Source organism: Ambystoma mexicanum, chromosome 3p (genome assembly GCF_040938575.1).
Source record: "Ambystoma mexicanum isolate Mex_15411 chromosome 3p, UKY_AmexF1_1, whole genome shotgun sequence".
NCBI classification, from domain to species: Eukaryota; Metazoa; Chordata; class Amphibia; order Caudata; family Ambystomatidae; genus Ambystoma; species Ambystoma mexicanum.
Window position 1 is genome coordinate 595,226,527 of NC_090925.1, and position 23,134 is coordinate 595,249,660.

At 46.5% G+C, this 23,134-nt stretch overlaps 1 protein-coding gene across 2 annotated transcripts in view; it reads left to right on the forward strand.

Annotated features, from left to right (window-relative positions):
* The window catches only part of YWHAB (tyrosine 3-monooxygenase/tryptophan 5-monooxygenase activation protein beta), a 114,355-nt gene that overhangs the window by 64,263 nt on the left and 26,958 nt on the right, over positions 1-23,134 (forward strand). For both annotated transcript variants that reach the window (XM_069651350.1, XM_069651351.1), the window contains exons 4-5: positions 1,363-1,526; positions 22,892-22,987. In XM_069651350.1, coding sequence (XP_069507451.1) covers positions 1,363-1,526; positions 22,892-22,987 — 260 coding nt within the window. The remainder of the gene's footprint in view (positions 1-1,362; positions 1,527-22,891; positions 22,988-23,134) is intronic.

Genomic DNA, 23,134 nt, shown 5'->3' on the forward strand with positions numbered 1-23,134 from the left:
GTTCGATCCAACGTTTGTGAATTTCTTGCACCTTGCACTGATTCCCCTAGTTTAGATAGGAGTCCACATGACCCCAGTTCATTGTGCCTGATTTCCCGCACGGGTAGGGGGGGGGTCCAGATTTGATATACTATTTAGGTGCATCTTGCCTGCCCACATGCCAAATCACTTCCGCTGCACCCCCCACCACCCCTTGCTGTCATACATATTTGTTTGCCTTTTGGGAGGTTTTCCTGTTGCAGTGTTAGGGATGATTCCCTTTAACATTAGAGACCCCAAGCTCTTTTGCTGGACTCTGGGCTTTTGAATTTTTGCTCCTGAGTGGGACTCATTTCTTCTCCCCGCCACTACTCCATGTGTTTTTCTGACTAGGATTGTGTCTCGCTGTAGTCTGGTAAACTCCCTAGGCATCTGCTTATGCATGGTGACGCAGCACCTTTTGTGCAGTGCCACTGATGTTTAAATACATTTTCTTGGGCAGACTACTGTTCCCAAGAATAGAAATTTTTTTTTTTGTTCTGGCTCCATCACACCACCTAATATGAAGTGCTGGGGGAGGGTTACAGAATAGGGTGAGCACCACGTGTGTAAAGCTAAATAGTAATTAAATTTGCTGTGTTAATCAGAGCTTGCTTTGAAGCCTTGGTAAAAGGTAACATAATTCACAGAAGGATAACTAGAGGGGATTCCAGTTCAAGGTATGCTTGCTCTGCGCTCTTATAGAAAAGCTGCAATGTTAATTTAGGGTGGTGAGAACACAACCCCTAAGACGACTTGACCTTTAGAAGGACAATTTTCTTTGTCCCGATATGTTAACCGGTTTCATACATGTTAATGTTACGGTATGGTTTATCCTCAGTGTCCATTTTTGTTCAGCTTTTTCATTTCGAGTCTAGTGTATCACCCCTCCACCCTGTGTTAACCAGTTTCATACTTTTATCTAGGAACACCAAGCTAGACTTGTTTAGGAATACCATTTAGAAGCTAATTTGTGAAGCTTCTAAACCTTCACGACTGACCTTGTAGGCGGTGTGTTGCACAATACACAAGTTGCCCCATACACAAGTTGCCCCACTTAGTCTTGGCTGGGAAGGGGTTGAGAACTACAAATTGGTTGATGCAATGATCTGAATCTAGTTTTACCAAAGCAGCATAGCGTGTTCACCTTTTAGCATCAAAATAATTTGCTTTTCATTATAGCACTCTGTTGATGCTAATCTTTGTTCTGGTGAATTGATAATCTTATGTCGCCAGATTTTCTTTTTAGCACACTGTTTTCTATGCGCTTGTTCTGATAACAGTTTTGTGTATTTTGTGCACTTAATGATCCGTCTGTTCTATTTTTATTTTCCCCCCCCCCAGAAACTGTAGCAAGTTCCCAGGAGGCCTATCAGGCAGCATTTGAAATCAGCAAGCAGGAAATGCAGCCAACTCATCCCATTCGACTCGGATTGGCTCTAAATTTTTCTGTTTTTTACTATGAAATTCTTAATTCTCCCGAGAGAGCATGTCACCTCGCGAAAACGGTGAGTTTGTTGTAACATGTGCAACTGCCCACTTGTATGCTGCTTGGCCTACCATGCTGATTTTCTTCATAACCTTGGTGCGTTGGTCACCTCGAAGGAGCAATCACTTATCAAAAACCTATGCAAAGCCATAACATAGCCACCCAGAAGCCACTTTTCACAGCCTCTAAATAGTCTACTTTTCCTGGTTTTCTAGGTACCTCCATCCGTCCTCTTCCTTTGTCTTCTGAGTGTTTGCGTGCCCAAGAACACATTTTTGACATCTTGCATGTTTAGATGTGTGTTGTAATGGCTGGTTGCAACGATTTGTCAATTCCGACAAGTCTGGTGGGGCGTGAACGGAGCACAGATGTTAAAGTATTTGGTCATAGCCACTACCTCATAAGGGTTGCCGATCATGGCTAGATCTGTACAGCTGTCTGAATGGTACCTCACTTAAGCAGAATTTGCATTTTTGCCAAAGCCTAGTAGTGTTAATCTGGTGATCTTCTTTCAAAAGTGTGTACTGGACCCCCAATTGACATATTTAACCTGTGCATGCTTTCCTTTTCTATCAGTTGTAACAGAAGTTGGAGAGCACCCTTTGCAATGCAGTCTAGGCACCTAGAATCTGGGTACCACAAAGTGCTTGCTAAGAAGTTTGACTCTGCAAATCTCTGGACACTTGTCTGTATCCCAAGGTTCTAAACTTCGCTGCTTGTCACAAAGTGAAACCAGGCGCAGGAGTGTGGGGGAGGGCATTGCTTAGTCCCTAGTATGGACTGCATCTGACTTATTAAAAATGCCAAGAGTCCAAGAACATGAACTGTCTATTGTCTCATCTAGGGCAGCACTTTATTCAGTGCCTCTTAAGTAGTTTTGCTTGCCTGGGTGTGGTCACTGTAAGCTTTGCTGCCCAACTGGACACCTGGACTTCCATGGTAGCACTTTGCTGGCTGTGTAAGTTCCACACAGTCTGGACAAAACAAGCTTGCATTACTGCTGCCCGGCAAGATTTGGGCAGATCTTTGACATAGGTTTTCTAGGTTGGAGGGGATGGCAAGTCACAGCCTTATGGCCACATCCGGCTCAGTCCTAGAAGTTTAATCCCCAGAATCCAGTCTGTTCCGTCTATACATATACATTCTTATGAAACTACATATTGAGCAGGTACAGGAACCAAGGGTTGCCTTCATATCTTGGTATCGAAACTATTGGACAGTCTTAGTGACACTAACTTGTAGAATCACTACCCTGAGAAGTCTTGCTAGTTTAAATACCTACTAACTGCAAAACGTTTGAAGGCCCTCTTGAAGGAATAGGTTCTTAGTTATCAGACATACTATTAAGATTCTAGAGTTGGGGATAAGGGTGTAACAACTTAAATCTCAAACTTATTAGACTAAACCTAACTAAAGAGGCTTGCTGTGGGCAACAATGAGCCAAGTAAATTACTGAGGCACCCATTCCAGCTGCCTGCTGATCATGTGACTTCTCCAGCATGGGGTCTGTCATGGATTCACATGCTCAGCCATATTCCCCATCGTCTGGCTCGTAATCCTCGGTAAAACAAAAAATCAGTTTCAGTTCTGAACTGTCTTTCTAACAGCCAATCGCTGAGCTCGGGATCATACAACCTCCAGCCAATGACTAGCCTCTACCTAAGCCCCTCCTCGGGCAGCCATCTTCAGATTTATTCAGCACGTTCAAGTGTTGGGAGGCCTTGTTTAGCTCTCAAGCTTTTACTGCGTATTTTTATGGAGGAGTTTACTCAAGGTACTTCCTCGTACGAAAGGACTGGGGGCTGGAGGCCCATCCTCAACCTGCGAAGACTGAACAAATGCATAAAGTCCCAGAAGATCTGAATGGTCACTTTTAACACTTGCTCGGACAGCTGGAAGAGGGACTTCCTATTGAATCTATGATGCGTACTTCCACATCCCCATTCACAAAGGACACTTAGTTTCTGCGCTTTGTCGTTCAAGGCAACCACTACCAGTTCAAGGCCCTTCCCTTCGGACTGAAGTCGGCGCCCAGATTCTTCAGCAAGTGCCTGGCACCTGTGGCGACCCATCTACGACTACAAGGGATTCAGGTCTGCCCTCACTTGAACGACTGGCTCATCCAGGCCAGATCAAGAAAAATCGCTGTCGACCACACAGCGAGGACCGTCCACCATCTGATGGATCTGGGGTTCTCACTGAACTATGCAAAGTCCTGCTTGACTCCATCGCAGGACGCGTTGTTCCTGGGGTTGCGACTGAACACTGTGGCATGCCTGGCATCACCGTTGGAAAAAAATAGCAGCCATCCTGGGCAAGGTGCAGCGGCTGCTAGCACTGAAGATCGCAATGAGGGCCATCAAGTCTTTGCTCTGCCTGTCGTGCATTTACCTCCTCTGACTCTGCAGGGTACAGATGCACCCTCTGCAGGAGTTCCTCAATACCCGTTGGGTCCAAGTGTCGAAGTTTCCAAGACCGGATCGCGCTCAACAAGTGGTTTTGTCAAGCTATAGTGGGGCGTGCACGCTCATCTGACCGGAGGAGTGGGTTTCCAGGCCCCACCGCACCAGGAGACGGTCATAATGGAAGCTTCCCTGGAAGGATGGGGAGCCCACACCGAAGTTTTCACGGGCTGCCGGAGGAGAATACATTGCACATCAATTATCTGGAGCTGCGGGCAGTGTGGTGCGGGTCTTCAGACACTACCGCCACAATGTTTTACATCAGGAAACTGGGTGGCGCGGGGGTGCACCAGATCCCGAGCTCTCTACAAAGAGGCCCAGGGGATGTTCCTCATTCAGTTCCTCTGGCAGGGGTAAAGAACACGGTCGCCGACTCTCTGAGCAGGGAGCTTCGCTCTAGCCACAAGTGAGAACTTCGGCAGGACCTTGTGGAGAACCTTTTTGTCAAATGGGGGCAAACCCCAGATCGACTTGTTTGCGACGAACACCACGTGCCAGAGGTTTGCCAGCAGGGCAGCATGGGAGACTCCTTCTCATTCCCTTGGGAAGGCCTCTTTTTGTATGTGCTCCCTCCGTTGCCGTTACTTCGAATGGTGCTGGATGAACCTCGTCGCACCAGCATTGCCAAGGCAGATCTGGTACCCTGACTTTCTCAGCATGTCAGTCCCCACCAAGCTGCCAGTGTTTGCAGATCTTCTCGCCAGGGAAGGAGGCACCATTCTTCACCAGTCTCAACCTGAAGGCATGGCTCCTGCATTACTAGAATTTGGGGCTACAATCTCCCGCCGGACTGCAAGGAAGTTCTCACCAAGGCTAGAGCATAGTCTACTCTGAAATGCTACGGACACAAATGGAATTGTTTTGCAATTTGGTGCCCGTCTCAGAAGATTAACCCCTTTGCGGGTCACAGCTCTGCAAGTACTTCGATATTTGTTGTCATTGGCCAAATCGGAAATGGCCCATGCCTCCATTAAGGTACATCTGGCGGTTATATTCCACTACACCAGATCTCCAGGACTGTCTTTGTGGTTGCACCATTTGGTGAAGGAGTTTGTCAAAGGACTGCTGCCACTGGTGAAGGCTCCGGCCCCGGTGTGGGAACCCCATTTGAGCCTATGCATTCAGCTCTGCTTAAATTTCTGTTGTGGAATACAGCTTTTCCCATGGCCATCCCCTCTGCACAACGAGTGGATGAGATCCAGGCCCCATCATGCAAGCAGCCTTAACTTTTCACAAGACGAGGGTGGTGCTGCGGACGCACCCCTCCTTCATGCCAAAGGTTCCGTCGGAATTTAACATCAACGAGCCCTTGGTGTTGCCTGTATTTTTTTCCGACGCCTTTGTCGCCGGATTAAAGGGCTTTGCACTCGCTGGATGTGGCTAGAGTGCTTAAGTTTTGTGGCCCGCACAAACTGTTTCCGGAAATTGCTTTTTGTGCACTTTGGTCCTGCAAACCATGGGAAGGCCCTGTCGGGCTTCCATATCGCCTACTGTCAACAGTTGGCAAACCGACCGTTGCCTGACCGTCCGAGAGCCCATTCTACTAGAGCGAATCCTGCTACCAAGGTGTTCTTGTCTGGTGTGCCCCTGCTGGACATTTGCAGGGCTGCTATGTGGAGATTGACGCACACCTTCATGAAGGTCTACTGCGTCGACATGTATTCCAGGGATAAGTCGAGAGTCAGCCAAGCACTGCTGCGCAACCTGTTTGCTTAAGGAGCTAAGAGATTGCTTCTGTTGAGCCTTGCCACCTCCTGTGGTTGTGCGTGTACTGCTGCCTTTATTCATGAGCCTGTGAATCCATGCTAGACCCATGCTGGAGAAGAGTAAAGTAACTTGTTCCTTCTTTAACTGATCTGGCATTTATAACGCGCATATACACGTGTTTCAAGGTGCGACGATGCAAGGGAGGGGGAACCGAGGGGAGACAAACAATGATCCTGCTAGGCCAGGTGTCATTCAGATTGTGCAAGTGCATGGGGAGGGGCAGTGCAGTACATGGGATAAAAGAAAAAATAAACGAAGTACGGCCAGCTAGTGGCAAGTGCAGACATCAGGCGCTGGTAGTGGGACTGTGGGATACAGAAAAAAGTCCCCAAATGCGGGGGTTGCCAGGAAGGCAGTGCAGGTGTGCGACTGGCAGGAGAGGACCTGGGCCTGAGATCAGAGGGTGGCCAGGTAACCAGTGCAGTTTCAGCCACAAGTCAGCAGGGGAGAGGAGAAAAGGCAGAAGCAAAGAGAAAGGTTTCCCAGCCTGACGGACTATTCATGAGCATGGGAATGTATGCTGGGGAATAGTTACAAGTAATTTACTTGTCCTTTGTTCCATTCTTAAAGATCTACTCGGGAATATTGAATTCTTTAATTTAGACTTGCTGTGCCTGGTTTGTTTCCTTATAAGGTGTATGGTGTGGTTCAATCCTTATTTTTGAGATGTGCCTTGCTCTCTTGGTAGTTTCCACTGTTGACATCTCAACTGCTTAGGTTACTGCTATGATTGATAAATGGTTTACCAAGTATCGATGGACGAGTGCCTTCACTATCTGGGTTATTAGAGGACCTATCCAACTGCTATGATCCGAAGGGAGTCCATTCATAAAAACATGAGCATGTTGATTCTCCCAAAGATAATTTTTGATTGTCCTCCCACGTATTCCTCATTTTAGATATATCCTTACCTTTAGGTTTCGCCTCAGAATTTTTTTTTCCTCCAGCAGAGGGCGCTCCACTCGAGGCCACGACGTTGGTGGCCCTCGGCGGCATCCGTCGAGCACTGACTTCATCCACTGTAAAAGCCTTGGGCACGCCCGTTGGCTTTTTTCGTTAGCTTCGCTTCAGATCGAAATTAAACCGCTTCAGTCTTTACTGTGAAAAAAGCGATGTCGTCTTCAAACCCTTCCACACCGAAGACGGGCTTTAAAAAATGCCTAAAATGTGGAGATGTCCTTGACGGACCCACATAAATTGTCTTTGGTGCCTCTGGTCCGACCACCGTACTGAAGATTGTGGTTCGTGCCAGTCGATGACCCACAAAGCCTTAAAAGAGCGTAGAGGTAAACTGGCAATGGGGGAGGGTTTATCGAAGTCTAATTTACAAAAAGACTCAGCCGAGTCTTCAAAAAAGTATTATAAAAATTAGTTCGAGGAGTATTTTGAGAGTCTTCTTCGTCATCTAAAAAGGCTAAGACAACATCGATCTCCCTCCGACTTCTTCAGAGGAGGTTATAGCACGTCTATCAAAGCATGACTCTCAGAGTAAATGGGAAGCTTTTCGAGTTTCCATGCAAACATTTTTTGAGGAAGTGACCCAGACCCCCCTCTCCCCCCTAAAAAAAAAAAGAAAAGCTAAAGACCATGCTCCTGGTCACAAGAAAGTGACAGAGGTCCAAAACAAGGAAGGCTGATAAAGACGTCGAGAGCGTCATCGAGACTCTTCTCGATCACCTCGTAAAACAGATCCTTCGGTGCATAAATTGAAGGCAGAGGGAAACAAAATGGCGTCGAAAGAACATATGCCATTGCAGTCATCGAAGAATTCGAAGGTCCTCAAGTCGACGACTCCCTCGAAGGAAGCTGCGTCGAGTTTCCGCTCAAACCACGAAAGCTCCTTAGACGGTTTCCACGGCTCCCTCAACGATTGCATCGAGGTCGTCGAAAGCTCACTCAACGATGTCTTAAGGATGTGATTAAAACGTCAGCGCCATCGATGTTTTCGTCGACGCCCAAGCCTTTAATAAGGGAAAAACCTGTATTGCCTGAAAAGGTTTTTCACCCTGAGAGTCGACGTGATTTTTTCAGAACCATGTCATCCATCTGGGGAGATTCATCAGAAGAGGAATAAGTCACCTCTGCTGGTGTCAAATTTGGCACAGGATCTGTTCCAGAGGAGTTAATTAACCCTCAATCAAGAATACAAGATCTGCAAGAATGTTTGCAAACAGCAAGTGGCCTGGACACTTCTCCAGAGTATGAATTTGACAAACCAGATCCATCAGAACAGGTTGATATGAGTTATAGAAAACTCATGAGCAGGGTTACAGAATGTATGGGGTGGGGTAGGAGTTCACCAGTCTGTCAAGATGATGACATGACAGATATATATTATCTGGACACACCCCAACAAGACCCCATTCTACCCTTTCATATTGCCTTACAGAGAAGGGTAAATAGAAAGTTTGTGGCAAAATATAGACCCTGCACATCTGATCCAGAATACCTCAGCAAACGCCCAACTCCGGAAAGTTTGGTAGTACAGGTAGCCACTTCCGCAAAGAATGCAGCATACCTTACAGCATACCTTACAATCCCTCCAGATGGGGACGATGAAGAGGTGGATGCATGGTCTAGAAAAATCTTTACGTCTGGCAGTATGGCTTTGAAGTCTACTAATGTAACTTGTACCTTGGCATGGTTCACATATTCCCTGTGGGACTGCATGTCAGCGGAACACATCCCGGAAGGTGAAGAACGTGGTGGCTTTCTAGCTATTATAAGGGATGGAAAAAAAGCGTTGGGAGAATGCCTTCAATCAGGTTTGGACACAGCTGACAGTGTCAGCAGGTCCATGGCGACTAGCACAGTGTTACGTAGATTTGCATGGCTAAGAAAGTCTGGGTGCTCTTGATGTGCAGTCCAGGCTTCTTAATATGCCCTTTGATGGCTCGAGGTTGTTTGGTAGCAAGGCGGATGAAAGTTTGGAAAAGCTAGACCTCCAAAGCGGCGGCAAAATCTCAGTGCCGCTATAAAACCACCTCGGTAACGCCCCTACACAAGCTCATTTTCCTGGAGGGGTCGTCCTTTTCGCTATTATTCCTCAATTGGAAAAGGAAGAGGGCAGGCCAATCGGAGATAAGAAAATGTCCTCGGGGCGAGGAAAAGGTGCTAGATCTACCCCAGCAACGGCATCTGTACCTGCAGCTGCCGCAAAACCACTGAGGTTTTGACCCACAAGACCCTGGTGGTAGGCAGGATCTCGCAGCATCTAGAAGAATGACGGGGCATTACTTCAGATGGTTGGGCACTGGAAGCAGTATCCCAAGGTTACTGCCTTACGTTTCTAAAGAAACCTCAGAATCACCCCCCGGAATACAACTGCCAAACATCCGGATCCGCTCCTGTTGCGGGAAGTTTTGACCCTGCTACAGAAAGGTGCAATAGAACATGTGCCTGTAGCGGAGAGGAACAAGGGTTGGTATTCCCCATATTTCCTTATTGCAAAGAAAGACGGAGGACTGAAACCCATCTTGGACTTGAGAAACTTGAAGGACAAATTCAAGATGGTCACACACTCAGATCTTTCTCCAACTCCAGGATTGGTTGGTATCATTGGACCTTCAGGATGCTTACTTTTATGTGCCAAGCCATAACAAGCACAGAAAGTACCTGAGGTTAGCGATTGGCAATTCTCATTTTCAGTTTCGGGTTCTGCCATTCAGGATAACCTCCGCCCCAAGAGTTTTCACCAAGTTGGTGGTGGTGACAGCGAGTCTCAGAAGTGGGGGGGTTCATGTCTACCCCTGTCTAGACGATTGGATGATCAGGGCGCGTTCTCCAGAACAAGCCCTAGATCGTCTGTCCAAGACTTGTCATTTCCTTCACAAACTAGGTTTTTCTCTGAACTTAAAGTCAAACATGATACCATCCCAGAAACTCTAGTTTATAGGAGCAGTCCTGGATACTTACTCGGGCAAAGCTTCGCCTCCTGAAGAGAGCTCACCACATTCTGCAGATGGTAACAAAATTCCAGAATGCCCAGTATCTTCCGGCCTTCGATTTTTCAGGTTGCTCGGTCTGTTGGCATCCTGCATTTTTCTGGTGCCGGAAGCCAGATTGAGATCTCTTCAATGAGCTCTCAGAACTCAATGGTCTCAATTCTCAGGGGAAATGTCAGATCTGCTGCAGGTTCCAGCCAATGTAGCACAGGATCTGCAATGGTGGGCTTGCAGACATCATACCTTCAGAGGAGAATCTTTTTGGCAGCCATGGCCAGAGATGACAGTAGTGACGGATGCCTCACTCACGGGGGTGGGGAGCCCATATCAACGATCTGACAATCAGCGGACGTTGGTCTCCATCGGAGTCCAAACTACACATCAATCTTTTGGAGTTGAGGGCAATCAGACCAGCGCTGAAGGCCTTCCTGCCCTCTGCATGGGGAAAGAATGTTCTGATAATGACACAACACAGTGGCCATGTACTACCTCAAGAGTGGAGTGGGGTCACTGCCGCTGTGCAGAGAGGCGATGCAACTCTGGTTCTGGGCAATACAAGAAGGGATCTCAATCGGCAATTCATCTAGCCGGAGAGAAACACAACAGCGGACACTTTGAGCAGGCAGAGCACAGTCTTTCATGAGTGGGAGATAGCTCAGGAAGTCATTCAAGAGATCTTCACCCTTTGGGGAACCCCTCAAGTGGATCTGTTTGCGACAGGGGCCAACCGGAAGTGCGAACTGTACTGCTCAAGGGAATTTCCCCCGAGAGGAGCTCTAGGAGACGCGTTCTTGGTGGAATGGGAGTTTCCACTTCTGTATGAGTTCTTCCAATCCCTGTGATCCCTCAAGTAATCGGGAGGTTGAGAAAGTTCGGAAAACATGATCCTAATTGCCCCGGATTGGGCCAGGAGAATGTGGTACCCGGACCTTCTGGACATGTCCATCTGCCCTCCAATACGTCTTCCAAGAATATCTTCTCTCGTGACAGGAAGGTCATGTTCTCCATCTGGAGGTCAACACACTCAAACTTCACGCATGGCTGCTGAAAGGCTGAGATGCAAGGATTGGGATTTTCCGGATGACGTGATGGAGATTTTGCTTTCGGCCAGACGGCCAGCAACCAAATCTCTGTATCTGTGTCGTTGGTACCAGTTCAGTAACTGGTGCAGAGAAAAGAATGTGTATCCATTTCAAGTAATATCCCCACAATTTTCTCTTTTCTGTTACATTTAGCCAATCTGGGGCTCCATGTTGGGACGATGAAGGGATACTTGGCAGCGCTATCCATCTTTAAACGCTCTTCTGAAGAAGAATCTTATTTCAAAATACCCTTGATTCAATTCCTAAAAGGTTTAAATGTTTTTCCTCATACCTTTCCAGGTTCCAGTGTGGGATCTGAATTTGGTTCTAAAGTTTCTCACATGTATTCTGTTTGAGCCTTTACATTCTTGTCCACGAAGGCTCCTTACTTTGAAAACAATACTCCTTGTAGCATTGACATCAGCCCGCAGTGTAAGTGAGTTGCAGGTGCTTTCGAGCGGTACTCCTCACACCATCTTTTATAAGGACAAAGTAGTTCTTACGGTTAAACCTTCTTTTTTGCCAAGAATTGTTTCGGATTTTCATCTGTCACAGAAAATAACTTTACCTACTTTTTACCCTCCTCCGCATGCAAGCAAGAGGAGCAGCTTCATAGACTAGATCCCAGGAGAGCTCCTAGTTTTTACATCTCAAGATTGGCAAAAATTTGTCAGTGTGAGCAACTTTTCGTGGGATACACTGATGCAAACTGGGCCTTCCGGTAACTAAACAAACATTATCCGGATGGATAATTTTAGCCATAACGTTAGATCGGCTGGGAAAGAACCACCTGATGGACTGAGAGCTCATTCAACCAGGTGCGTGGCAACTTCAGCAGCACTAAAAAGGGGTGTCCCTGTACAAGATATTTGTGCAGCAGCCACATGATCATTCATCCATGCTCACCTTTATAAAACATTATGCACTGGACTCGACTTCTCAAGGAAGTCTGTTTGCTAAATCTGTTCCCATTCTGTACACGATTAAAAAAAATACTGTACTCAAACTGCTTTGGAAGTCTATCTAAGGTGAGGACTACGTGGGAGCACACAATCCATTCGAAGAACAAGTAACCTTCTTTCGATTGGATGTTCATCCCACGTATTCCTCATCGATCCTCCCAACCAACCCCACAGTACAGTTACGTGAATTACACAACTCTTTTGGCTTGGGTCAAAAGAAGCACGCCATTAACTAATTAAAATATGTGGACTATAATATACGAAAAAACAGAACTGAAGCCAACGTGCGCGCTCGAGGCTCTTATACAGTGGATGACGTCGGTGCTCGACGGATGCTGCCGAGGGACATAGACGTTACGGCCTCGAGTGGAGCGCCCTCTGCTGGAAAGAAACATTTTTCCGGGACGAAACCTAAAAGTAAGGATATATCTAAGATGAGGAATACGTGGGAGGAACATCCAATCGAAAACGTTACATTTGGTAAGTAACTTGTTCATCTAGGGCAGGGGTGCTCAACTGATTTTGAGGGCTGAATGTACCTTACATGATGGCTATAGTGGGCCGAAAAGTAAATGTGGGTAAGGCGGTAGGCACGGTGGAGCGCTGCAGGAGGCTTTTTCAACCCCAATTCTTATTAAAACATGGAAAGAATATTTTTGAGGTGTAATGATTTTATTTGTATTTCAAACTTATATTTTGTACTACACATTTTCCATTGTTTTATTTCTATTTAGTTATTGAATATAGTCTGTTTAATTGATATATATTTTTATTGAAACTTGGACATTCCATTATTTTGCACTGCTATACTTTGCTGTTTGGATTGCCCAAGAGGAGGATGGCCTTCGTTGAGTCAGGTTTTCACAAAAAGCAAAGGATGTAAATCTGCTAACTGTGCCTGCTTTAGCTTTATTTTTGGGTTCACTCTTGGAGTGCGACACTATGCCCCATAGCCCCCACCCCTCAAGCAAACACTATGCCCCAAGGCATCCACCCCTCAAGCAAACACTATGCCCCAAGGCATCCACCCCTCAAGCAAACACTATGCCCCAAGGCGAACACCAGTGTTAATCTGGGGATTACTCCTCAGTCAGTGCAGGAGGTTAATCTGATCTTCATTTTGTGTCAGTACTTGGATATTTCTTTCCCTCCCTGATCCATTTTTGGATTATACTTTATGCAATATAAAGTAAGTGCATGAATATGGATGCACTGAATTACTGATCTATTAGAATAGAACACTGAATTTGTATTCTGCTTGTATAATTGTATACATGTTTCTTGTAAATGTTGTAAATCTTAATAGATATGATTATAGAAGCTTATTTATTTGCAGTCGTCAGTAAACACTGGGCATTAAACATTGGACCAATCTTTTTTGTTTTAGCTTTAATTGGATTAATGTGTTGTGCTTTGGTGTCAAGTAACTGCACAAGTTATGATTTGCCCCGGATCACAAGATTTTACTGAGTACAGAATTTGATCTTGTGGTTGTGCCTATTTCAGAATTAGAAATCTCCACCAGCGTATTGCATGTGTTGCAAGTGACTTGTGTGGCAGTGTCTTTCAGCTTGAAATGTAGCACCCTGCCTAGTTTCATCATAGTACCCAAGTTTTACGTGCTTTGTGGTAGCAAAGTACTTTCCCCATGTTGGAGAATTCTCAAAAGTGCTATTTCCCTTCACCTTGGAGACCCCCAGCAACTTTGCTGGATTTTGAGGACTTGATTTTTTTTCCCCACTCGTGTTTTGAAATGTGTTTTACTCTTGTGTTTCTTTGGTTAGGGAGTTTTAGACCACTCCCTAGGCATCTTCATTTGTCACACCACACCCTCAGTGCAGTGAGACAGGAACCTTTTCAGGCTCCCAAGGTTTAAATACCTTCTCTGGGACAAACTACTGCTGGAGGGTTACTTAGTATGCGTTGTGTCTAGATACTCATGTAGCAGTCAAATGCTAGCCTTTCATCTCAAAATGGCTGGTGGCAGTGGTTTTACGACCTACCATGATTTTTCCCCAACTGCAAACACTGGTAGCGTTAAATCGCCAGTCATGTTTTTCAAGATGGGGTGTCTGGTCCCGGTCTTTTTTCTGCATTTCTTTGTGGAAAGATCCTTCTAGAGTTTTGCTCTGCATGCCACTCCGGGGTTGGTTCCTTTGTTCATTAGCCTTACCTCTGGCGCCCAAGTGTTTGGGGTGGGCAGGAAGTGAGGTAGGTGCCTGAAACTCCCTCTGCTTGGTCTCCTAGGAGACCAAAATTCACTCTGTGGTGATTGGCTGACTGTCTGGCAAGGACAGCCAACCTGCTGGGTGAGCGACAGCTAGGCTGGAATGAATGGGAGAGAACTGAATAAAAGGCTAGTCCCTTGGCTTGGAAGGCAGTCGAACACTGGAACGAAAGAACCAAAGACGAGCTTGAAGAGGACAGCTGCTGCAACTCCTGGACCGTTTGTTTGCCCGGTGAAGCATTGCTGCAGGTCCGAATCGCTAAGTCCATCTCGATAGAGAAGCCCAGCAAGGATGACTTCTCCCTTTGAGTTGATGAGACCAATCTTCTCGACACTAAGCCACCTGGATACCATTCTCAGAGCTGGTTGTACTTTCCTCAGAGTACTGCAGGAAACAAATAACCAGGAAGAGGGACACCAGCTTGTGCTTGACTACAGCTACCGGAATTGAAGATTTGCCAGTTGCCAGATTTTTGACCAGTCCCAGTGCAGGAGTCCCCTGACGTCCTTCCTCTTGTCCCCATGACTAAGGCCCAGGAACAGCGAGATCTGCAGGAACAGAGTTCACCAGCTGCATCTTTCTTCATTTGTAAAGGTACTATACAACCAGACTGACTACTTACCTTTAGTGGCGAAAGTGCTTGAAACTTTCCCAACTCGCAGGCATTTTCTCCTCCTTGTCAACTGACCTTCACCTAAAACTCTCTTCCTGCCTTACTGCCATTAAGAACTGGATGTCCTCCCGCTTTCCCTCAACACTGATAAAACCAGTCCTTTTCTTTCCCTCCAACTCTCTCCCCTCTCCTCCCCCTTTCATTCACTTTCCTCCCTCCAATCTCTGTATCTCTCCCCAAGCTCGTAACTTAGGGGTTCTCTTTGACTCCTCCTTCTCCCAGCACATTCACTCACCTCTCGCACTTGCCGATACCACCTCTACAATATTCGCAAAATACGTCCCTCCCCCACTTTCCACACTACCAAACTCCTAATCTCCTATCTCCTTTTCTCGCCTCTTCTATTGCTCCTCTACTCTCTGGACTACCAGCATCCCATCTTGTCCCCCTTAAATCCATCTACCACTCTGCTGTTCGTACCCTTTGTCTCCTCACCTCCCGAGACTCCATCTCTACTTCACTCTTACCTTGGCTGGCTACCATTTCACTCGCAGCTAAAATTTTACTTTCTGTGCCTTGTCTTCAAATCCCTCCATGGTCTTACTCCTCCTTATCTCTCCTCCCTTCTCTGCTTCTAGCCCTCCCTTTTCCTTGGTTCCGCTGACTACTTCCTTCTCACTGTACTGCCATCCCCCTGTGCTTCCTCCCATTTCCACTCCTTCCAACTCCTTGCACCCCTGCACTGGAACTCACTCCCACAATCCGCTCTACCACAACCTTCCCCTCATTCCGCACTTCACTTAAATCCCTCCTCCATTCTACTCCTTGAAACCTTCCCCTCTCCTACCCTCCTCTCTCCCACCCTCCTCTCTCCCTTAAATTCCCTCTTCCAACTCTTCACCACCCCTACCCCACCCACCTAATCCCACTCCCCTATTCCCCCTCCCCTTCAGTTAATTGCTCTTCTCACTGTTTTATCGAATGATTCATGATGTAATTTTGCTTCCTGTTACATTGCTGATGTTTATTATGATGTTCCACTGTACAGCGCCTTGGTGTAAAGCACTCTATAAATCCAATTGGCTTGTGGCCCAACATGATTCTTCTTTTTACAATCTATTCCTGAGAACTTTTGCAGACTTTTCCATTGATCTACCAGAACTGCTTTATCCTGACCAAGACTTTAGCCCATTGAATTTGGCCTAGCCTATTGAATTGACTCTTCTGGTGAAGTCAAAATATCTGCAAGCCTAAGAATTAACTGTATTATAACCTATGCTGTTTTGCTCCTCCAAGTCTTCTGTATGCCTGAGACTTAAAGTGTACAGTACTGGAGTATATTTGTGATTATATTGCCTCCTTATGAATGTTTTATAACCGAGTGTTAAGTTAATAAGAATTTAACAAACCTTGAGTGTAAGATTATTTGAACACCTGTGTTTGTAGACCTCTGTTTAACATCATTACAGCTCACATTCCCTCTTGAGATGAGCCTGGCTGCTCAGCTCCGATACCAGAAACTGTGTAGGACACACACACTTGTACCAAAGCTTGTTTTGACTTACACCTGTAGTCTTAGTTGTGTGTAGTGGTCCCAAAGTGTACTGCATACAAACTTTTCCTAACGCCCCAGAATGCGCTACGAGCTAGTAATCGCTAACCATTTTCATTGCGTTAGATTTTTACGTTTTGTGGAAGTTTCTAGTTGGACAGTAGCCATACTGTGGCTGGATGTGCTCTCAATTTTATCCTGCTCAGCATTCCTTCTGTTGAGTAGAGACAAATTATTTACAGAAAGGGACTTTGAAGATGTTAAATTAATGTAGCTACTGTGGACATAGAGGTCAAGTGGAAATGTTTTGTTTGTATAGCATCCCCTGATTGCACAATTACTCTGGTAAATCTTTGTGATTTATTAAATCCCATACGTTTTACCAACATTCTAATAAAGGCACTTTAGTGCATGCTCGTCGTTGGCCCCCTTTGCCCAACATGGGACGCTTATTCACTACATGGATATATAGATCACATCCAGGAATAATCACGCGCCACATCAAAGAACGGGGAAATTTAGCACAAATCACTTCTAGATAGCGAGGCCAATAACCAACCCACTAACATTTCAACCCTCTGCATACACCTCAAACTCTAACCAACCACAACCCTAAAGCACAACTGCACAAACTTCACCACACTGCAACAAAACACATAGCTTTGCAAAACAGCACATGGCGGCTACTGCCGGGAAAGCACCCCCAAGCTCAGCGAGCGGTGTTAACCGAACTGAAGCTTCCAACAGCACATTACTGCTCTCTTGCACCTATCCCGCTCGTTCCCATTAACTCGCTGCCCCTCCCCCCAGCCCCATCCCCCTCCACCCCTTTCCTTTTCAGGTCCAGCAGGGAACCACTCTGGTGATCGTGCGCGGTACAAATATCCTTTAACATGAACTACATCAAAATTGACGTTTCCCTGTCCTGAAAGACATGCAGCCTCTATTAACCCATGTCTCCAGATTAGAGCCCTACTGTGACTTTTTATGCATTAAAATCTTGTATATCTGACGCCGTTTATCGTGCTATTCGTACCGAATATGCACTAGTTGACAGGGTGCAATGCAAAGGGCAAGTGACTTGATGGCAACCGGAACACCACTTTTGATCCAGATCTGCATGGGTGACATTGCAGACCATGTAGGAGCAGTTCACATTTTCCTGTGCTACACGAACTGAACCTGTCCAACCGCACACAGTGGGAGGAGGATGGTTTCTTTCTGTTCTTCTCCTGCCTTTCGAGTCTGTAAATTAAGCATTTGATAATGCTTGCAGATTTATTTTTCCGAACATTTTAGGATAGCGGGTCTAAGATTGAAAACTTCATACAATTGGGAAGTATTCTTTAAACAAATTATGCTTTTTAGTGAATGCTTGCATTGCACCAAGTTTTTCCACAGTTCCTGTTTTATGTATATTCATCAATGTTGATGTGGTTTTTTATATAGGGCTTTCGAAAAGAACTGTACATATGATAGATTTACCATCTCAGAAGGATTAAAGGCAGAGTTTGCTTTGCTGGGATTCGAACCTGCAGATCACTGACATCACAGCGAGTGCTCAACCTGCTGAGATGTTACCAGTACATGATGCATCTCTGGTGTGTTCATACATATCGATGTGTGGAGGTTTTTCACAAATGTAGTTGCTTGTTTGAAGGCAGAAATCTTTGCTACACAATTTTTTTCTATTCATTTTCAAGTTTAGTTATGTCTGGTTGCCCGTTCACATAATTTCATTCTTGCTAAGGCAAATAAGTTACTCTTTTACAATTTTAATTTACTCCATTAAAACAATTAAGGATCTTGCACATGGGAGCGGGTTGGGGGTGCTCACAGCCTCTTTCAAATCTTCAAAACTACACTAACATTCCTGACTCTTGTCGGCGCAATTTGTAATGAATTGGAAACTTGCGTCATAATCCACATAGGTGTTTGACTGTTTTATGTAGTGCTTCATCCAACTTCTAAGCAGTGAGTATTACCTCAATCGCTAGTTTAGTGACTTTGGAAATATCTAGGGTAACTCGGGGCAGCCAACATTTGACAGTGAGATTAGATGGCTTTTAGCATTAAGCACTTCAACTCTCTGCACTATTGAATCACAACACTGGCATAGCATTAAGTAGAACTAGTTCCAGTAAATACGTCCTAAGACTAATTTTACCATAAAACCACAGAATACAAGTCTTTGCTTTACTGCGTAATTGGCCAGGTTTGCCTGCATCGTAAAAATTAAAGTGAGATCAGATGTGCAGGAATAATTAGTCTTATTGAGTGATTTATCCTTTTGTAATAACCACCACCTGCGTTAGAAAATTAACTAGCTGAATATTGGTTGGCGGAATTGGCACACAATTCTAAGGCTGAATTCCTTCTAATTCTGGTATGCTAACGTCCTACTTTGAAGTGATTCTGAAAGCAGTTGGCCTTTGTATTTGAACGAGTAGCTTTCAATGCTGTTGTCAGGCTGGGAATCGTTAGTAAAAGAAAACTGAGTTTTGTTTCTAAACCGTCTTTCTCGTATAAACCAATCCCTGAGCTCTGGGTCTTACTGCCCCAGCCAATGACTGCCCTCTACCCCCTCTTCTGGTAGCAATCTTCAGATTTTTACTGCACATTCAGGTGTTGGGAGTCCTTGTGGTGTTCAAGTTTGTGTTTTATATTTTTTTCTTGCTTTTATGATGGAAAATTCTATTTCGGTCAATCGAGCCTGTATTCATCAGAAATCGTAGTGTTCCAGAAGTCTTCAGGCCTACACTGCGCCGGATCATGTCTGAGAAGGACCGGCACCTTCAAGCTGTACACTAGCTGTGGTTTCCGGAATGTTTTCGAATGACTAGCATTCCCAGTGCCTGTATTGTCTACACCCGGCGCATAAAGATTGATCTGCCATGGCTTCACCAAGCACACGATAAAGGATTGACCTGTCCAGGGCCTCTACCCCGGGTGATTCTCGGGGGCATGCCTCTTCCGAATCGGGCTTCTTAGTCCTTTGAGGGCGCTCCATCCATGGGGCCCAACACAAGGACAAGCACTGTGAGTCCGCTTCAGTCTGGGTTGCTGCGCCAGCGGGTCCCGCGATGGTCAGGGTGCGTTCGTCTCCATCTGCCTCTATCTCCAGCCACCGCTCCAGCTCTTCATCCGAGAGGAAGTTAGCTACCCCAGGGAAGCTGCGGGAAACACCAGGTGAGGCCAAGCAGGACTAGGTGTCCGAGCTGCCCGTGAAGAAGGCTCGGGTGGTCCAGGTCGAATCATCCTCGATCGAGATGGCGGTGGCCTTCCTTTCGAAGGCAAAGGGGCTGACCCCGTCTAGGGTGCCCCAGCGGCAGCCAGAATCTCTCCTGGCCCGGAGCGTCTTTGTTCAAGCCGATAGTAAAGACCCAGACCTCCGCCCAAGACCGACCCCTTGGGATCCGGGGGTGGGGGTGGAGGGTGGAAGCTGCAGGCAATGTTTTGGGCTCTTGTCATTTCTTCTGTCTGGGCAAGGTTGTGAGTGTCTTCACAGAGAATATCACCAGTGTTTTTTACATCTGGAAGCAGGGGGGCAGCAGATCCCCCAGCGCTCTCCAGAGGCGCAGGAACTGTGGCACTGGGCCGTCACCCAGGGGATGTTTATCATTCCTTTTCACATGGCAGGAGTAAAGAAAACTGTTGCTGACTCTCAGCAGGGAGCTGTGCTCTCGCCACAAGTGAGCTTTGGCAGGATCAAGTGTACTTCCTCTGGTGGGACGGACCCCAGATCGATTTATTTGTGACTTCGACATATGGTAGTGGTGGGGGGTGGGGGGGTCCTGTACGTGTTGCGTTTTGAGTCATCGGTCAACTCAGACAGTGTTGGTGCCGAATGATCCTGATCACACCAGCAAGGCCTAGGCAGATCTGGTACCCGGACCCAACGGAAGCATTTTGTGACTTTGCGCTGGTCACAGAAGATTTAACCCTCTGTGGGTCACGGCCCACCAAGTCCTCATGTACTTGTTGGCTAAGTCGGGGCTGGCGCACACCTCCATTAAAGTGCATCTGGTAGATATCTCCCGCTATACCAGGTTTCCGGGGTGGTCTTCTCTTTGGTCACACTGTCTAGTCAAGGAGTGCATTAAAGGACTATTCCGATCGTACGTGCCAGTGAAGGCGCCTGCCCAGGTGGGGAAACCAGCCCTCCAGATAAGGAGCGTATTGCTGCTTTTTACGCATTAAAATAATGTAAATATGCCACTTTTTATTTTCGTACCATTTACGCAGGCTGGCCACAGTGCTTTGTTGAGAATTCCCCTATTCTTTCATTCCAGTAGATGGCGCTGGAACACATATTTAGCAAATGCTAGCTTTCATTTCCTCCTTCAGCGAACAATGCATTCCTCTTCACATCCTGAGGCCCTGCATTAACATCTGTAGGTAAGCCCCCTTCTGGGCTCTGTTCCAGTGCACGATGGCGCCACAGTTGACTGACTCTGGCTAAATTGAACTGAGGTGTGGCATCTGCTTCATGTTATGATTGTGTACTTTTTTAGAATTTTGTCAGTCGTGTGTCTGCTGATGTGCTTTTTTTGTGTGCTGGCCTTGCTGACCCCACGAGGCATAACCATTCCAAGATGGCAGTTTCCTTTCATCAGCGCTGGTGTGCTTTTGTTTTCAACGCTGGGTGCCTGTGATTGGGCATGGCCTCTTACAACTTGGCCAATGAGGAGGCCGGCAGGCTTGGCCTGCCCTCCTCACAAGGCCCACTTGGACACTCCTGGCCCGGTCTACCCCTGTCCACCAAGGTATGCCGCTATACCGCCCCGTAAGTGCCTGTGCCCCCACTGCCCCGTAAGTGCCTGTGTGCCCCCACTGCCCCACGTGTCTGTGCCCCCTCAGGGCACCTTCCACCCTTCCCCCCCCCTTTTCTCTTAAAGTCCACCTCTCACCCCCCCTGCCCTCTGTGATGTTTCCCTTTCCCCCTCACCCCCTTCCTGCCTTGCATCCTTCCCCCTCGTCTCTCTGCCCCTCTCTACATCACCTTCCCTCCCTTCTGTAATCTCCAGCATTACCCCAATTGCCGTCAGGCATAGTAAATTGTAGTAGCCTGTCTTTTTGCAGCCTCTCCCCTGCCCCCCTCATCTGTAACATTGAAGCTGCACTGGAATAGTCTCATTGCAGTGAGTAATGTAGTTAGATGCCCCTACACAAGTAAGTTTGCCACTTCTCCACCGTCTCTAAAGTTGGTGCCCCTCCCAACATTTGAAGGGTTAGCCCCGCCTAAATTCTAGCCTAGGTGCACCCCTGGATGTGCGCACTTGCATTTTGTTAGGCAGAGCAGAGAGGCAAGGGAAGCCTTTCCCCGAAGCTGGCAGTGTTGACGTTTTACTGTATTTGTTCAGAAAAATGTACTTGGAACAAGCGCAGTAAAACTTTAAAGCTGTTACTTTCAAGAAAGACTTCATCACCTCTCTGCATATTGCGCTTTAAAATATACTATTCGATAGTATGTGTTGGATACGTTTTACTCTCTTGCAGAGGAGAAAACACATTTTTACTCTCTTGATATTGCATTTACACATTTGAAAAAGCATGCGTAAAATACTCCCATCTCAATTTTATCTGGAGCACTGGGGGGAACGCAACGTGGTGCTGACTAGGCTCATGGGAGTGGGGTGCCTTTTGAGCCTATGCATCAAGCTCCTCTCAGTTCCTTTCTTGGAAGACTGCTTTCCTCATGGCATCACCTCTGCCAGGAGAGTTGGTGAGATCCAGGCCTTGTCCTGTAAGCAGCCCTATTTGACTTTCCACAAGAATTAGGTGGTGCTGCGGACTCACCCCTCCTTCATTCCAAGGTTCCTTCGGAATTTCATCTCAACTAACCCTTGGTGTTGCCTGTGTTTTCCCGACTCCATCGCTGGCTGAAAGGACTTTGCACTCGCTGGATGTGGCTCGATCTCTAAGTTTTATGTGGCCCGCACGAGTTTCCGCAAGACTTTTTGTCAACTTTGGTCCTGTGAGCCATGGAAGGCCTTGTCCAAGGCTTCCATCTCTAGATGGCTCTCCTGCTGCATCACTCATTGTCACCGGTTGGCAAACCGACACTGCCTGGCTGTCCGAGAGCCCATCCTACCAGAGTGGTTGCTGCTACAACGGCATTCCTGTCTGGTGTGCCCCTGCTAGACATCTGCTGGGCTGCTACATGGAGGTCTGCGCACACCTTCACGACATTCTACTGCATTGACAGGGAATCCAGGGAGGAGTCCAGAGTCGGCCAAGCAGTGCTATGCAACCTGTTCAATTGAAGGTGACCCTGGTGAGGAGGTAAGTAATTGCTTCTGAGCCTTACCACCGCCCATGGTTGTGTAGGTGCTATGTATTTATTCATGAGCATGTGAATCCATGCTGGAGAACCGTTACGGGGAAGTTCCTTATTAATCCTTGAATTGTCTGTTAATACTGCTTAGCTCATTGCATACCAGACAGGTCTCAAAATGGTCTCGCAACTAGCCATCAAGAATTTTCTCTTGCCGAGTACGAAATGGTTTGCAGTCTGAAACTTGAGGGGCAAGTGACTTTTTATGCCTGGCAAGGGACTTTTGTCTGGTTTCTTTTTTGTTTATTGGCGCATATACAAAGTGTGAGCAGTTTGGGAAAATGATAGTGATTTTCTGGTTTATTAGAAACGCATGCTGAGCACAAATCCACATTTCTGAGTGAGCCATTTTTAGAACTTGTGCTAAAACGTGACCTTTAGTTTACTATACTTGCATTTGAGTGGAACAGTTAAAAATATTTTTCCTGTCTTGACAGGCGTTTGATGAGGCAATTGCAGAGCTGGACACACTCAATGAAGAGTCGTACAAAGACAGCACTCTTATCATGCAACTGCTGAGGGATAACCTCACTGTAAGTATTACCTATAATGTTGATGCAACTAATGTATGGTTCCTATTTTGTCAGGTTAAGACGGGCAACTAGCTTCTTTACCACTGATACCCTTCCACTGAACAAGTTGGTGCTTAAATATTTCCTGGTACTTGCAGATTACCCTAT